Genomic DNA, 18,547 nt, shown 5'->3' with positions numbered 1-18,547 from the left:
AAATTAAACAGTTCATAGTTCATGATGAACCTATAGGCCAAATACAGTGGGTTTTTTTGGGGTGGGGCTAAGACTAAAATAAAGACATGCAAAATTTTGCTTGAGGGATTTATTTACAGGAATCTAGCAATGTCTGCCCTAGGACAGTGCATCTCATTAAAGTGTCTGCGTGTGTGTGTGTGTGTGTGTGTGTGTGTGTGTGTGTGTAGAGAGAGAGAAAGAGAATTTTTTAACTCACTAGCCTAAATTTCTAGAATACTATCTTCAATGTATGTTTCATTAAATGAATGAACTTGCTGGAAAGTTGTCCCCTTAGAAGCCTTTCGGGTAGTCAGGACCACAACTCCCAGAATGCCATGCTCCTCTTGTGCCCTCGGATTAAGACGAGAATGTCCCATCACCCTTGGCGCCAGATGGAGACTACAATTCCCACTATGCCTTGGGGGCCCCCGGAAACCTTGTCAAATACCACCTGTTGTCATAGTATCCGGGTCCGGGGCAACCAATCCGGGCTCCCCTAAGGAGTAGAGGCGGGCCCTTTGTATCTCCCACCAACCGAAGGCATCTTATTGTGGAGCGTGACCGGAGGAGGAGGGAGCTCAGGACCGGCGCCTTCTCCTTGCTTCTTGGGGTCGTGGCCTTGCACCCGCTGTGCGAGGCAAAAGTCTGGGCACGTCCACGCGCGTGTGTGTGCGCGTGGGGCCTGAGGTGCTCGTGGGTCCACGCTAGGTCTCTGCGGGGGCAGAAGAAGCCATGGGCGGGACCGCCAGCACCCGCCGGGTCACCTTCGAGGCGGATGAGAATGAGAACATCACCGTGGTGAAGGGCATCCGGGTGAGTGACAGTGGGCGGGTGGAGGGTCAGCACTCACACTCTGGACCCCAAACCTACGACCTTCCCGGCATCCACACAGCCTGGTTACCCCCACCCGGACCCCCAAGTATGGTCCGAGGCGAAGCCGAGTTCTCTGCAAAGAAGCTTGAAATTTCAAGACTTGGGACATTTCATTGAGCGATTTCCTGGTTGTGTGCCGAGTGCTGAGCGCAGCTGGGCGAGTGGGGGTCGCCAGGGTGATTGGACTCTGCAAACGCTCGCAGTCTGGTCTTGACTGTATCGCTCACTAGTTGGGGAGCTTTCTTGGAAACCCCTGCCTCACTGTGCCCATCTGTGAAATGGGACTGGCTTCAGGACCCAGACCCTGCTTTTGCGCTGCGCTCACCACCTCTGGTGTGGTGAGTTGGGATTTTAATTAACACTTTGTCTGCTCTCTGTCAGTTACTATTCCTCCACTCCTACCACCTGTTTCCCCCAACACGCGCACCCACGCACCCACCCACCCACCACCCCACCTGTTAGATTTTTCTGGCCTGCCTCAGGTGACTTCTGGCTTCTCTGCCCTTCGCGTTTACTGGACAGCGTGGTGTCTCTCGCAGGCATCTCCTCTGTGGCCTGCCGCGCCTAAGTGTTGGAGTCGGCCCAGTGGCTTTATGACTAGTGTCTGCCAGCCTGATACGGCTTGAGATAGGATTGCATGTTTTTTTCAGACATCTAGAAGTAATGCAGTCAGTTTCACCTGAGACATTGTGGAAGAATTTTCAGTGTCCCCTGCCGGTGCGTGACACATAAACTGAAACCTTGATTTTCCCCAGGGTGTCAGTATCCCAGCGCCAAACTTCATTAACACGCTCTTCGCTGCACCTGAATTTGGAACCTCACATTTTTGGAAGTATGCCTGAATCTAGTAAAGAACGCACTTTGACTTCCAAAAGTCTTATACTACTTTATAGTTTTCTTTCTCTGTTACTACCCAACCAGCATTAAGTAAATTTGTACGTGTACATTATTTTTAGCATTTGTTACTAGGAAATAAAACTTAACTATTTAAAGTGTTTAAAAAAGCTTTTTACTCTGAAACTGTTACCTTGACAAGAATGTATTAAAGTTTTCTTTATAGAAACTCAGACTGTTGAACTCAATTTTTGGTCTTTGAGCAGCATTTCTTTATATCATATTAATGGGAGTACCACATTTTGTAATAAAATGTCTGAGAGTGCATTCTTTGTTGTGGTTGTGCTTTAGTTGGTACTCTTTGGAGTAAAATAAAAATCATTGTAAACTCTTTGAGTTTTATGTAGAGACGTGTTTAATCTTGCGTTTAGGCTTGGTTCCAAACCAGAGGGTGAAAAAGAAATAAAAGTGAGAAAAACCAAAACGAATTTTGAGTGAGAAGACATTGGCTAGAAAAGTGGATAAATTCATGTTGTCATATTCTAGTAATATGACAGACACAGTCTGACAGCAGACAAAATTAAAAGAGAAGTTAGCCGCTGCACAGAGATTCATATCAAATATTAGATAAGGTTAAATAGGATAGGTATGATAATAGGGACAGGTAGTATATTAAAATGGAAAGGTTTGCTAAAACACGTTTTCTTAAAAAAGTTGTTTTTTTTTTTTTTTTTTTTTTTTTTTTTACAAAAGAAGCTATGTCCTTTGGCCACTCATCTTAATGGAAGTATTCTTTATTTTTTTCTCTCTTATGGTATACATGTGATCTATACCATATTTCAGTTCCAGCGTGCAGCGTGCTCATTTTGACCTCTGTGCTCTTTTTTTTCTTTTTTTTTAGTATATACCCTTCACCTGGAATGCCCTTGCACTGTTCCCTGTTGCTTCCAGTCCTTCCTTTTCAAGGATGATTTGCAATCTCTCTGAGCTTCGGCTTTCTCATCTACAAAATGATGGGGCTTGAGTACATCATTCAGATCTCGAATCTTTTCCAGTTGTGAAATTCTGTGAGTCTAGTGGCACTGTAAGTTTCCTGTAGTCATACTCAGCTCATTGCAGTGTCCTTTAAAAATGGCATGCCATTGAATTGTTGAGTACTCAGGGGTCATTGAGATTTCTCTGAGGTCCGTGGTCAAAAGAGCATCAACTTAGCCTTAAATAGACGTGTTTAAATCTCAGCTTAGGCATTTACCAGCCTGAGGCCATACAAGTCACTGATCATCTGTCCTTATCCTTAAAGGGGAATACCATCACTTCTCTTGATTGTGGTCAGAAGAGGAGGTAAGGTATTTAAAACACGTGCCACACTGTAGATTTTTAGTAAGAGGCAGCTGTTATTTTAGGGTTCCTTCCACATCCAATCTAAGATTCTTAGGAAGTTCCGTGTAGTGTAGTGAAAAGAACAAGTGCTTCAGAACCAGGCAGACCCGGTTTGGTCCTAGCTCTGCTCTCACCCTGGACAAGGCACTTTTGGTCGTGTTTCCCTGTTCAGTATATCTGGATAATGCAGTCTACTTGTGTATGCAGCACTACTTGAAAGAATTTGACACGTGTGTCAGCATCTAACATAGTGTCTAGTGCTTTGAGAGCGTTTGTATTTATATGAGTAGCAGCTGTTAATTAGAGCTATTCAAGGGAGTGGATAAGTAAACTTACATTAACTTAATAGATAAAAATAAAAGCGTTTTGTGCTCCCACTGTCATACCTAAAGCGGTGTGGACTGGGAAATGGGAGTCCTGAGTTCTGCACCTGATTACCTGTGTGATTTTTGTCTAGGTGTTTTTAGATGTTTTTCAGCTAATCTGTATATTTTACTTAGCTTGGAACAGTCATCTTGTTCCCTTGGAGGCACGGGGAAGGATAAGAAACACTCTCAGTATCAGAAGTGAGCTCTCTGTTTTTAGCTCAATTGATTGAAATGTGCTGCTGAGGCCCAAACATCAGTGTTGAATTGCAGTAGGGAAGTTCAACTTGACTGAAGAAAACTTTCCAAATTTTACTCCTTGTCTAATATGTCATCATTCGTAACAAATGAGCGTGTACCAATGATTCAACAAACTTAACTCACGGCTGGAAAACTAATTCTGTGTTCCACTGATAAGGACAACAATTTCATCTTCATTTATCTTAATATGCAAAGAGTAACAGTAAGCAACATAAGACTCAGTAACTGGGCTGCATTTTTAAATCATGTTTTTCCAGATTTTTCTTGCTTTGGTCCTCAGTAACTAGCAATTAAAGGACCTACTTCCAATTTTAAGTTTAAGGTTTTATTCTCACCTACTCGGTGTCATTTTCATGGTATTTGTAAGGTCTTGTGTTTTCTCCTCTATCCTTAGCAATTGATAGCTTTCCCCCACTTTCATTACATAACCTGTATATTTACACCCAATTCCAACTTTGAATCTGAACTTATGGGTTGGATGAAAGGCTGCCTTCTTGCTTTGCCCTCTTCTCCAATTTCTTGTGATAGAAAGACCAAGCATTTTCATTATTCATATTATGTGTGCTTAATAGGATTTTTCTGAGCACCTGCTGTGCCTGCTTGGAAGGTATGCCTTCCACTCAGTCTTACAAGTTTATCTGAAACGTCAAAGCTGTGAGTGAACTCTTCCAGAGCAAATGTCAACTTCAATGAGTATCATTTTCAAAGTAATATTTATCATGCTTTCCAGGCATAAGCGCTTCTCTGCACTGTCCTTGAAGTTGCAAGCTGAAATTCACAGGAGCCAGTTAAGGTACTATGCATACTTACATGGAATACAGCTAGTGCTTTGAGAAGCCCTGGCAGTCGAGAGCCCCTAAATGATGGGATTATTTAGTGTGGGATGTTGAGGGTCCTGAGAGAATACATGAATAGAATGCAGTCATTCGTTGGGAGGGTTGAGGAATGCTGTCCAGGTAATGTAGTTAACTGGTAGATGATTGCCCCTTTCCACCTTAGAGTCCATGAATCCTTGGTTGTGGCACCATGTTCAGCTTTCTGGGTTTTATAGACAGTAGAAGTTCATGTTTTTCATGAATAACAAATGCAAAGAAATGCAACTGACAAACTACAAAATAAGCCAAAAATTACACTATGTATGTATGTATGTGTGTGTGTGTGTGTGTGTATGCATATATATGTTAATATATATATGGCAGTCTCCTTTCCCCCATGCCCATAAGGAAGTATTTGGGAATAATTTCTTCCAAATAATAATGACAGTTTTTGGAGCCTATGTCTTAAAATGGTAGTTGAAAAGAAAACCAATACAGTGGTACCTCGGTTTTCCAACGTCTCCGTTGACGAACATTTTGGTTTATGAATGCCGTAAACCCGGAAGTAAACGCTTCGGTTTTCAAGCGCTACTCAGAAGTTGAACACGTCACGCGGCTTCCGCTGAGTGCAAGATCCTGAGGCCTAGCTGTCGGCTGTTTTTGAACATTTCAGAACTCATGGATTAACGTTGGAAAACTGAGGTACCACTGTACTCTCATAGATAATGACCTATGCTACATGGAAGGAAGACCAAGTGTGACAAATGGGTCTGAGTCCTTTAATCAATTGGGTAAGACACATCTGGAAGAAGAAGAGGCAAAAGTGTGATGGAGGTGAGGGTCTGAATTGTTTCTGTCTCCTGTGGCTCTAACTCTATGTCTTATTATAGAAAAGGGCAACTTAAAAAGAGTTCTCCTCTTCCTGTTACTCTGTTCCTTGAAGTAGAAATCCGTTATTTTTTGCCATCTCAGCCAGTCTTCTGTTTCGGAGAAAATGCTGGATTCTGGGTTAGTGGGTGATGTGTTTGTGCTAACTTTAGATAAGACCGGCCAAGGAGGGTGGGAAGAGCTGAGTGGCGGGGCGAGAGATGACACACATCTTTTCCTCTTCTCTGGAGCACATGCTGCTGTGATGAGTTGTACAAACCAAAAATTGGCAAGCCCTGCTGACTTACGTTTGGAGGAGAGGCAGAGAATAGGGTGGATAATCCAAGTCAGTGGCTTGCACTCTGCTCTGCTGGCAGGCCCGCTTCTCTCGGTTTTCCCTTATATTTGAGCCAAGTGCCTCTTCTGTTAGTTCCCTTGCTGTGAATCTCCAAGCTATGGGACTGCCCAGAACAATGCAGTCAGCAGACGGTTTTGCACACAATTGAATTACCCAGAGACTCCTGAATCCATGGACCTCAGGGCATAATTCTAGCATTAATGTGTGTGGGGGATTATTTCACCAGTCTTTGTTACAAATAATTTCTGTAAATTACACTTAGTAATTGCCTTGATGGAGAGTCCAGAGATGCCTGGAAACCAGGTATAGTAGCTAAAGCTCTTTAGATAGGAAAAAACTTTTCATGAGAAGCACTCTGGTTAAGGAAAGATGTTTCCTAAAGAAGTTGCTTCTTATATGGAAGTTTCTTAGCCAGCCCTTGCAGAAACTTATGTTGTACTTTTGACCCCCTTTTTGCATCATTTTGAGTCAAGTTCTTCTACAGCTGCAGATTGTGTATATAACCCCTGGCCAGCGTCTCTAAACCTTGTCAGCTGCTTCACAAGAGAGAACCACAGTTTACAGAGGAGATCCCGGTGAGTGTTCAGGCTTGAACTTAGTCTAACAGCTCTCCGTCCTGCAGCTCGAGGGTCAGCTCAGCGGGTATTACCTTGAGGTACAAAGGACAGCACTGCTGATATGTTGCAGCGACAGCCGTGAGTGGCCTGGGGATGGTGCTTACAGTAAGCAGTCGCCATGTAGGCTGCCATGGGCGCTCCTTTGGGAGGGCTGAGAATGCACTTACAAATGACCGCAAGAACTACAACAGCAATAAAAGGTTGGCTCTCAGAAGGCAACCCGACAGTATGTTCATCAGCTCAAACAACGAACTGTGCTCCTTTGGAGGACGTGCTTATACATTTGCTGAGATACAACCAAAGACCGCATGGGGAAGTGAGTTGATGTTAGAATTTGACATGGAGTAGCAAGTTTCGAGGCCTCAGATAAGCCACAAAAAGATACAAAGTTGACAAGAAACAATTCGTGATTAGATCGAAAGGGACGTGGCACTTTCACTACCCGAAGAGCACCGATAGGGACCCAGAGCACTTTGTGTACTCATCCCGGGACTTAGGCCACCGTGCCTGGCAGTGGCTGCACCGTGTGGGCAAGGAGCTGAGGACAAACTCGGGCAGAGCTGATGACAGTGAAGCAAGATGAAGGATCGGTTGAAGTCCCAATGGCCGGAGCTCAATTAGTAATAACTCTACCACATATTTGTGTAGCAGGTTACAGTTTGTGAGGCATCTGTACCCCTTCCCATAACTCCACAACTAAGTGGTATTTTCAGTTTTCAGGGAAGGGAAGTGAGGACCATGGAGCTGAGTTCTCTAAGGTTAAGAGCTACCGTGTTTCCCCGAAAATAAGATCTAACCGGAAAATAAGCCCTAGCATGACTTTTCAGGAGGATATCCCCTGAACATAAGCCCTAATGCGTCTTTGGAGCAAAACTTAGTATAAGACCCTGTCTTATTTTTGAGGAAACACGGTAGTAGGCAAATAGGGCTTTTTCCTCTACTCTGGGCCAGCTTTTTGCTTTACTCTTAAGGGATAACACTTGTGAGGCTGCTTTGCGGATTGGAAGGACTTTCTGTATTCATTTGGAAAGCAGCAATAGATAATGGCAAGGCATGAATTTTGGTGAGTGGTATTTGGAAGTAAGGATGGCCTATCTCCAGTATAGGTGAGGGTTTATAGCTAATACTTGATTTTTAGCAAACGCATTCACTTCTGATTAGGTAAAAGAAATATATGTAGTGTAGTTAGATTTCTTTTGACTTTGACTTGAAATATAGAAATATAAATTAAAATATTTGTCAAATTAGATTTATATATATTAGGTTTAAACATAAATTAGATATGTAACAGTGTATATAATAGTATAGAATACATAGCGTATGATACTATATGATGTAATATAAAATATATAGCATAGTATACTATATTGATATATATATATATAATGTACGTTTTGTATTGAATGAACTTTATATATATTATATATCAATTACAATAGGTTTAAAATTCTAAAACTTAAGGCTCATATGCTTTTCTTCAGAGAAAGGGATAATATTTTATCAAGTGGGAATTGAAGGAATGTACTGTTTAGTAGAGGAAGCACTGGACCAGAGATTGGGGGTCACACTTGTCCTGATGGTAGCGGGAACTGGATATCGGCATCTCGTTTTCTCCCTTGTAAATTGAGAGGACTGGAATCAAAGGGTTCTTCCTAAAATGTAGCTCAGCTTTGCAGATAGTTTCTGCAACAATCTCAGTGGCTGTCAGTTGTTAGAAAAGACGCACTGTGCCCTGGCATTTTCAAACAGGATGTCCTTGGGCACTCTCTAACCTCCACTTCTCTTCTAAGAAAGGAATCAGGGATGTTTCCTCCAAAGGTCACAACTTCTGAGTTGCTGTCTCTCCCTTTACTGCGTCACCTCCATGCTGGTTTGGGTTTTGCCATGTAAGTAACTCTTCATCCTGAGATGTACAGCCTGTTTTGTTCTCTGATGTACCCGAAGGGTCTCAGTTAGTGCTTGGCCTAGTAAACGTTTTTTGAATGAATGGCTCACTAATACATAGGAACTCACAATTTTGTGGAAAGGCGGAAAAGCAAACGCTTGTTCTACCACTGGAGTACCATATTGGAGATTTACGCAAGGTACGATGGGGCAGAATTGGAATGGAATGGGGAACTGGTTTGGTGAGAGAAGGCTTTAGGGTGTTCGAACTGGATTTTGAAAGGTGATTCCCTCCCATGGTGTCAGGGGAGAAGGCAGTGTAGACAAAGAGATGGCAAGTAGCAGGTATAGCTGGAGAACGGGGTACAAAGTGTTACGGGCACAGCTATGGAAGTTGGGGTCGGAGAGTGAGGCCGTAACCAGATGATGAGGAAGTCTTGTATGCCAGGCAAAAGAATTGGGACGTTCCTGTCAAGAGAAGGTACCTATTGAAGGATCTGAAGCAGATAGTCCGTTCCATAACCAGATTTGCATTTTAGAATTATTGATGGAGCCATGAATTCCGGTGGGGAAAACACGATGGGAGAAGAGGTGGAGGAAATAAGTCGTGGCGAAGAGAATAAGGGAGAGAGAAGAGTCGAGGGCTGTCGTACGTTTTGATTTAGGGAACTGGATGGATATGGTGTCCTTAATGAGATCAGGCAAGAGGAAGGAGAGTCTAGCAAACGTGAATTCAGTCTTGGACATGTTTGGTGCAAGGTGCTTGGAGGTGTCCACTGGGCAGTCCAATGTACAGGCTTGGCGTTTGGGACATAGGTCTTGAGTTGGAGATAATGAATTTAGAATTCATTAATTTTTCAACAGCAGTTGAAAATCACAGGAATAGAGAGTACTGACAAGAGCACTAGAGTGAGAAGGAAATAAGGCAAAGAAGAATGTGGGGCCCTCTAGCATTTCAGGGTGGGCTGGGGTGGGGGTGTCTGCAAAAGCGATACGATATGGCCCGAGTCCTAGGATGGCCAGGACTGTGGGAGGTCAGAAAAGCCAAGGGAAGGGTTTCTGGGATAGGAGAGTGAGCAAAGATGTTAGGTGCTAAAGGGAATCCATGTAAATTAGGTGCTTTGTTACTATATACTTATTTATATTCATTTAAACATAAAAGTTCGTTTGTTTGGTCTGTGGTGACTTTTATCATAACACTTTCACTGCTGCATAGGGTTACAAGCCAGATAGTGGTGAGTGAAGGAAGAGGAGATTCAAGAAGGTCCTTGAGGATTCGGGAGGGAGTCACCCAGTTACTTGACCCGGACACCTGGGAGTTCTGCTTCCCTCCGACATCTAGTCAGACACTTAGTTGGCATGAAAGGGGGTGCCTGAATGTGACCTTGAGACTCAGACTTTCTGGGTTTGAATCCTGGCTTCATTCCTGATGAACCGTAAAATCCAGGACAAGTAATTTAATCTGTCTGTGCTTCTGTTTCCTCACGTCTACAATGATGATAATAAAAGTATGTATCTTACAGGATTGTTAAGGGTTAAATGAGTAAAGTGCTTAGTTTAGTGTAGTGCCTGGCACGTAATAAGCAGGTAATAATCAGTGAACGTTAGCTATGTTGAATCCTAAATACCTTCTGAGTGTGTGCTCCCTGGATTACCGTAATCGTTTCTTTTGAAACAACTTTGTGGCGGTATAATTTACGTATTACAAAATTCACCTGTTTTCTGTATACAGCACTTTCTCAGAAATGCACTGAGTTGTACAACCATCACCACAATCCAGTTGTAGAACATTTCCTTCACCCCAATAGGTTTACTCACGCCCATTTACCATTAATCCCAACTCCCACCCCAGCCTTAGGCAACCACTTATCTACTTTCTGTCTAGACAGACTTGCCTTTTCTGGGCAGTTTATATAAATGAAATTATACAATATGAGGCCTTTTGTGTCTGGCTTCCTTCACTTTAATTGTGTTTTAGGTTTATGTATGTTGTATTATATACAGAGCTTCATTTCTTTTATTGCTGTATTCCATGGTACGGATATGTACTGTTTTGTTTAGCCATTCACCAGTAGATGGACATTTGTTTGTTTCCACTCTTGCTTTTATGAATAATGCTGCCATGAACATTTCTGTGCATGGCTTTGTGTGGACATATGCTTAATGGCTTCTTAATTGTTCCTTGAGCCTCCTTCAGGGGTCCTGCTTATGTTTTTGTACCCCCCTCCAATCTGTTCTATACTCTGGAGCTAGAGTGATCTTTCTTAAAGTAAGTCTGGTTGTGTCATTACCCTGCTGAAAATCCTTCAACAGTGCCCATTTGCCCCCAGGATCAAGTTCAAACTCCTTAACTGGAAGGGCTTACTAAGATATTCAAACTCTAAAATCTTACTTCTCTCTCCACCTTCTCCTTCACTAAGCCCCCCCTCCAGCTTCCTGCTTTAGCCATTCTTTTGTTCATTCATATCACTTCATTCCTTTATTTATCCGTTCATTCAGTTAACCAGGCTTATTGAGGCTCTGGGACAGTCACATCCCTGCGTTTCTGGAGCTTGCTTTCTAGTGTGAAAGACAGACAGTAAACAAAGCATCAGGCAGTGGTAAGTGCCGAAAAGGATGATGTGATAGAACTGGGGGGGGGAGTGCATGGGGGGAGTTGCTGATGACTCTCATCTCCAGGCCTGAGTTACCCTCAGAGCCCCCACCCTATTGCCAGTTCCTTATTTATCTCCACTTGGTGGCTAATGGTCACAAGCCCTGTTTCTCATTATACCTTCTTGTCTTTCCTTCTTGGAGTACTGTTATCCTACTGCTCTTCCTAACTCCTGTTCATCCTTTGCAGCCCCACTCCCGAAGCCCAGCTAGATGCCCTGATCTTCCATCACAGGCTGACTGATTTGAGTGGCACCCTTCACATTATATTTAAATTATATTTAGATGATTGTCTGTTTCTTCTCCACGTTCGGCAACTTGATGACTATTGAATACCTAAAGTCCAGCCTCGTTCCTGGCACATAGTTGGTGCATAATAAAATCTGTTGAAAGACCCATTGTTTATGGTTTGTCTTGAAGGGGAGGGAGGGAGGGACACCATTTCCCTTGGGACTGGAGGGAAGGAAAGAGCTAAGGCCTGTTGCGTGCTTGAATTAATTTGTAGGATTAGGGGAGGAAAGTCGCAGGAGTTCTGATGGTTTACATTTTCTCAGAGATTACAATTTAGCAAATAGTGTAAAATGAAGTTATTTATAATGAGCAATAACAGTGCATTAGAAGATATAAAGAAGTGGTGCTGTAGGGTGCATCTTGAAATCTTAAAACTGTTCTTACTTGCATTTAGTTTTATAGCTTACGTGTAGCCTAATTTCTTTAGGCCGTTCGTTAGACATATTGATATGGATAATCAAATTACTTGGATGCTATTGTACTTTTTCCTTTTTGGTTCTTGTATAATTGATTTTATTTTGATGTTGCTTTTTCAGCTTTCGGAAAATGTGATCGATCGTATGAAGGAAACCTCTCCATCGAAGTCTCAGCGGTATTCTGGTGCTTACGGTGCCTCAGGTATTACAGAATTTTAATTTCAGATTTTTAGTAGAAAAGTTGCAAGTGGTAAAAACATTCACTCGATAGTCAGGTTCTTCTGCCCATCTGTCTTTTGTTATTTGGATGTTCTGCTTCTCATAGGGAATGTTAGATATCCGGATCAGGGTTTCTTTTCAAATGTTTTGTACTAAAATTGGAATGCATCTGCTTTCAAACAGTCTTTGGGACTTTTTTTTTCTCATCTAGCTCCTGAATCCTTGCTGCCAATCCTTTCTTTGGCTTCTGGGCCATGCTCGTGGTTTTCCTCACTTACATCCCTAGTCTAGTCTTCTTTGCTGATTTCCACTTAGCAATCGTCTAATTGTGTGCCTTCTGAATCATTGTGTAGATGCCCGTGACTCCCAAAATTATGTCTCTAGCCCTGACCTCTCCCCGAAACTCAACTTAGACGACTGCCTACTTGAAAGTCTCCACTTGGAGAGCTTCAGCCTGATACAGCCTAAACAAACCTTGTTCTTCTCCAGAGTTGCTTCTGCTCTCCACCTTTCCCGGTAAATGGCAGAGGGATTCAAGCCCCAGACCTGGGATTCATCCTTGTTTCCTCTATTCTGTATTCCTTCCGTTAGGTCGTTAGCCAGTCTTGTCAGACATGTCTCTAAAACATGTCTGAATATGTGCTTTTGGGTCCGTCTGCAGCTCCAGTACAGATAACCAGCATCTCTTTACCTTGTCTTCTGCAAGGCTGCCTAACTGGCTGCCTACTTTCACTCTTGTGTCCTTATACTTTGCCATGCACATAGGGGCCTCCGCAAATCTTTATAAAATAATACGTTAGTTCATGTCACATCCCATGGATGGCTCTCCATGGTACAGGGAATATAATTCAAACCCTTCCCTTAGCCTCTGAGTTACCATGACTGGTCCTTTCTACTTTTCCAACATCTTTTGACATATGGATATGTTTAAAATTGGAATTGGACCTAAAATATGATTTGTTCTAGGTAGATTTCTGTTTACCATCCTAAGGAGACAGGGTGATGATGATGAAATAATGACGACATAGTGATAAATAATATTTAAATAGTGTTTATTATATACCAGGTACTCTCCTAAATCCTTCCTATGTCTTATCTCATTTAATCCTTACGACCTTATGAGGAAAGTACTGTTACTAACCCATTTCACATCGAAGGAAACTGAGACTTCAAGTGATTATATATCTTGCCCACAGTCACACACACGACTGGAAAGCAGTGGAGAAGAAAGTTGAATTCAAGTTTTTGACTCCAGAGGAAATACTGTTCACAACTGTGTTTTATTATAGTTCGAATGACACCTTGTTTTGTTTGCAGAAAGGACGTGACAGAAACCAATTGGAGGAAAAGAGCTGTCTTGTAGTGATATTCTGCTTGAGTTCAGGAAAAAATCTTCTATCTCTAAGTGCTTGTTGGCTCTTCTGGCCTTTCCCCATGTTGCCTTGCATTCAGGAGTGAGTCGAAGGAGAGGAAGTGTTTCCCTTCTTTGGTTGGCTTCTTAAACTAATACTTTGAGAGAGTGGGTGTGGGTGGGGAGGCTTTCTCCAAATACTCAGACATGGCCCGCAGAGCACGGCACTGGCATTGTGCTGTGAGAAGCTCTGGCTACTCTGAGGCATCCATCCCTTCCTTTTCTAGGTTTGAGATAGCTGACGAACTCTGCCATGTCAAACTCTGTCCCTGACCAGCCTGAACACTCTTTGAATGTCACCTTGTGTTTGGGTGGTCAGGCTCGAGCTACACTTTTTCCATGGTAGCCGTTGGTCACATGTGGCCTGAAGGTTTAAATGAAAATGAATTCAGATGAAATAAAATTTAAAAAGTTCAGCTCCTCAGTTGCACCAGCCACATTTCCGTGCTTTGTCACGTGTGGCTGGTGGCTGCCATATTGGACAGTGCAGATGTAGGGTGTTTTCATCATCACAGACAACTCTGTTGCCCAGCTCTAATCTAGGCTGTATCAGTGCTTGGCAGTGTGAGCTTCACCAGATGATTTTAATGATGTGCTGCTGAGGTTGTGGAGGGAGCTAGCTGGCTTTGTGTGTTTGTAAATCTTGTTTCTCGCCTTTTCCACATCTCTGCTCCCACAGGATTGTGGGTAAATGGAAACATCAGGGAATGTTTCCCCGAGCTATACTATCATCCCCTCGTTCTTTAGCGCAGCTTCCTAACCTGTGAGGTATTAATCCCTTAGACTCAGAGTAGCTGGGGAACCCCTGTGTACCCTCACGGGCCGTACAAATTCTGTGTGCACCGGGATGAGACGAAGGCTCAACCAAGCCAGTGGCGTAGGTTCTTTTAATGAGTGTTTCCCTTACCCATTCCAACCTAACGCAAGAAAAGAACAAAGCTTTGCCATGCTGTTTGGAAATGATCTTGCCTTCAGGTTAAGAATGCAATTAGACTATGATTGTGCAAATTAACAAAGATTTATTCTTTGTTATTCTTTGTGCATAATATATTTACAAAAGTAGAAGGCCTCAAAGTTTATGTTCTGTTATGCATTTGTCTCGTCTGGGGTTTTGTTAGTACTCAGGAATAGATTTCTTAAGATGTATAATTTAGATGTGTTATGACATAATTTCTCAAGTCTACAAAAATACATTGATAGAAGTGTGACCAGCCTCTTCTATATTTTTCAGTGTCAAGTGCATTATATATTAAATGTGAGTTGACTTTTTAATGTTTATTAAGATACTTTCTTCCTCACAGGACTAATTCATATCAACCCTAGGCTGTTCATTCAAATGTGTGAATACAGGGCAGCTTATTTGGACTGAGCACCCTAGGATTTTTGTATATAGGACCTAAGTTTTGTCATATACATAGTTTTGAGAATATAATTTATTCTATAAGAAAGTGAGTTCCTCAAAAGACTTTACTGAAACTGTTTTTTATTTGCCAAACCTTGAACCAGATCAGTGACTCGTTGCAATAAGTATTTGCATGTAAAGCTGTTCAGGCAAAATAATATATGATGTGACACACAGCAGATTGTAATGCCACTTTAATAAATGAATGTGCTTTAAAGAAATTAACTATGTCCTGGCTGCCTCAAATTCTTTGTGTGTCATGTGTTATTTCAACTATATTGGTTTGCTTTTACAGCAGGGTTTTTTTTTTTTTTTGGCTGACGTAAGAGGATACCTTTGCACATATAGTTATTATAAACTGAACCTTTTCACTAACATCTTGCACCTTTTGATTTTAAAAAGTCAATGTTGGATATTGCTTTTTCGTTTCCACCCTGATCCTTTCGTTTTCCTAGCGTATAGTGAGGTCAGGCTGAGGAAACTGTCGCCAAATCTATATAACAACCCAGGCAGGAGGTGATATTAGGAGGCTAGTTGTTAGTTTTTTAAGCCACTAGCAACCAGATGAAAATGATGCATATGGAAAAATAGACAGATGAGCTTACTTTTTTTTATTACCCTCACTGTGCAAGTTTCTCTGTATGTTTCTTGTCATTGTGAAAAATAAGGAAGATGTACCAGTTCGTGTTAAGTATATCACTGAGATCACTAAGTATTTGGGGTCCTTAACAAATTGCAGGAAACCAATTGGAGCAGGAAATGGCACAGCCTGAACGAAACAGCCAATTTAGGGAAACGGATTCTGCTGTAAGTTCTATGTATTCCCCCCGCCCCCCCAGAATCAGGCCTTTTTAGTTATTTTTAAGCACCTCTTTAGGGTTCATTGAGACATAACTCCATAGGAGGAGTTCACAGTAAACAAGCTGTGCTCGTTCCTTTGACTCATATTACAAGGACTGAAGGGAGTTTAGTATTAGGTTCCAGCTTTTAATATATGAAACATTGTGGGTGCCACTATCTAAGCTCTGTACTCTTTTGTGTGTGCTGGAACAGATAATTTTCCTGACAGTTCCCAAAAGGAAGAAATGGATACACTGTCGATTTAAATAAAATTCTCGAGTCAGTATAGTCTGTTCTTCAAAAGAAATCCATTGAACAGGCTTCATTTAATGGATGGTGGCACTCATACTGTTTGTTCCGTTGGTCAACAAGTATCATTAGCGGTGATCTTTGACTTCAAGAAACTGTTTGGTCAGAGAGTAGTTAACATTATAGTGTAGGAAATAAGAACAGGTTTAGTACCCCTTACTGGCTCACTATGTTTTGGAGTAGGTGAACGAATATGTACGTGAGATAGAATATATAAGAGGCGTGTATTCCTAGGTCCTCAGGAATTGCAAGAAAGATGGTCAGGGGAAGTGACTTGAGCCAAACCTTGAGGATAAGAGATGGGACGGAGTGTTGGGGTTGAAGACGTTGCTGGTAGAGTCAGTACACAGACCAGATTAATTCAGACGAAGGGTTCATGTCGGGGTCTCCTGGGTGGGAAGGTTCTTTGGGGATGTTAAAGCGTTACCCTGTCGGGCCTGCGGCTACTGAGCAGCTCTGTTTAATTTCAGGATGCAAGTTTAGAAATCTGCATGAGTTGCTTCTTTTTCAAATAAACTCAGATATTAATATAAACATTTTTATGGCTGAAAATGTGGTGCTGATTTTCTCATTGATGTTTTTATATTTAACATATAAATCTCAATGCTGAGAATGTTTTCCACCATAGTCCTACATAAAACCATTGTCATTTTGATGAAAAAAACTACAAACGGCTCAATATGAGTTTTTATTTTATTTGTCTTTGATGTGCCCTATAGATAGATAGATAGATTGAGAGAGAGAGAGAGAGAGAGAGAGAGAGAGAGAGAGAGAGGTGTTGCCCTCAGCTGCTTGAGGCAACGTAGGGTACAACTGATGATTTCTGAGCAGGGAGGGTGAAATGATGCAAGTGAATTTTTGGGATGAGTTGGAAATCAGAATTCGGAGATAGGGAAGACAGCCGCTGCATGATGGAGGCAGAAGTGGCAGAGGCAGGGAATGATCTGGGTGGATTCGGTGACTAAGGCTGCATGGCTTGTTGGTGGCAGTCCTTGACTTCAGTCCTTTTCCCCCCTCGTCTAGGTCACTTTCCTCTGTTCCACTTGATTCATCACCCTTTGTGTTCTATTTACTTTTGAGAAACCAGCACAAATTTAAACTCACTTTATTTTGAAATTGAGAAGAGAACATAGAAAACTGAAAAATGGAACAACAAATCATTGACAATATAATTTGTATTCCATGGTATTTGGGGGTGGTGAAAGGGGAGTCACGCAGAAAAGGAAAAGCGGCAGCTGTAGAAGAAAGGAATTATGGAGAGAGAAGCTTAGTCGGTTCTGAAATGTTCGCGAGTCACACCTTTCAGTAGTTGTCTGTGACTGGGGGAACTTCTGCCCTTTGATTTCTTAAGGAACTCATTGATCACTGGCCTCAGATGCTTATTAAATCTTCAGAGGCTCCTGCACTGTGACGGCTATAACACGATTCACTTTGCATTAGTGCTTCCAAGCGATGTGAAAACCAAGTGGGTCAGCCTTCCCTGCCGGTTCCTAAATTTCTAGAGAGGAGCAGCGATTTTCTTAGGTGCGTTGTACACTGAGATGAGAAGTACGATACCCTGCAGTCATCCAGTACCCAGGAACTGGAAGGAAGTAACTTCAGTGATCACGGGGGAATAGAGAAAGAAGGGATGTGAAGGAAACTCTCCATTTTTTGCTGCAGTCGATTTTGGGTACTAAAGTGCATTGTGGGATAGCAGATTGTGTTTTCTCCTAGAACGACTGTTGGTATTGGGCGTAACTATCAAGTAAATCATGGCTATCACCAATAATATAAGCCCCAAAGAGAAAATAACTATGAAGTATACATTTTATAATCATGCTTCCTTCCGAGTTTATAAAATATAATCTCAGATCTTGGTTATACAAGCCACGCTAATGGATTAGACAGGATAGGACCTACAAAACCTAAAAACACTCGTTTTGATTTAAAATTGAGATGCCAGTTGTAGAATAATACTTTTGCCTTTCTTGGAATTAGATAGATTTTGAGGGCAATATCTGTCTGGGTGGCCCGGATCTCCTAAAATAGATTGCCCAAGAGAGTTTCAAATGTACATTTTTGTACTGCAAGAAGGACGTATTCAGGATCAATCCACTGACCCGTCCAGCTGTCAACCAAATAGTAGGTTGTTGTTGTTGTTGATGATGTTTTCCCTTGTAAACAAACATTTTAAAAAAGTAAGGTCTGACTCAGCATTTCACTTCTTCCCTCTTTACCCTTTTCTGTCTCCCTGGTTTATTCAGAGCTCTTCGTACAGTGCTCTGTATTCGGCCAAATCTGTGCTACCAGGGACGAGAAGGGCTTTTTAGTCCCCCTTTGAAACCTGTTCTGCCCCCAGGGCTACTTGACACTTTGTTGACAGCTGTCATACTGCTTGAGTATCTCTTGGAAAGCCTTGGAAACCCATAGGGATCTTTACGGGAAGGTCCCTCCGACTTTTGCACAGAATTGCTAGGCATGCTTAAAACAGTACTCTGGTGCTGCGTGCCTGGTTCCCCTGACTGCGTGCGTAATTGAAATACAGGTTTTAATTAGCCAGCGTCGAATGATAGGCGCACGAAATTACCCGACAGGGTAGTAATGATAACTGTCTCCTCACTTTAAGGCACAAGGTGGTTAGAACATCTCCGAGCTTGTATGCTGGGGCCGAAGAGGGCTGCTGAAAGCTCCTGTGTGTTGATTTTGTTGGTGGGACTTATTTACTTTGTCCAGTAAGGGAGTGTGGCTGC

The 18,547-nt window shown here is 42.2% G+C and overlaps 1 protein-coding gene across 4 annotated transcripts in view; it reads left to right on the top strand.

Annotated features, from left to right (window-relative positions):
- The first annotated feature begins 563 nt into the window (after nucleotides 1-563).
- Nucleotides 564-18,547, top strand: part of CHCHD3 (coiled-coil-helix-coiled-coil-helix domain containing 3) — a 250,356-nt gene continuing 232,372 nt past the window's right edge. For 2 of the 4 annotated variants that reach the window (XM_081038018.1, XM_081038016.1), the window contains exons 1-2: nucleotides 564-834; nucleotides 11,755-11,836. In XM_081038018.1, coding sequence (XP_080894144.1) covers nucleotides 754-834; nucleotides 11,755-11,836 — 163 coding nt within the window. In that variant the 5' untranslated portion in view covers nucleotides 564-753. The remainder of the gene's footprint in view (nucleotides 835-11,754; nucleotides 11,837-18,547) is intronic. The other 2 variants (XM_081038017.1, XM_081038015.1) reach the window with 1 other exon arrangement.

This window comes from Rhinolophus hipposideros (genome assembly GCF_964194185.1).
Source record: "Rhinolophus hipposideros genome assembly, chromosome: 25".
In the NCBI taxonomy this organism is placed as follows: Eukaryota; Metazoa; Chordata; class Mammalia; order Chiroptera; family Rhinolophidae; genus Rhinolophus; species Rhinolophus hipposideros.
Note: the sequence above shows the minus strand (reverse complement) of the source record. Positions and strands in the feature narration are given on the sequence as shown.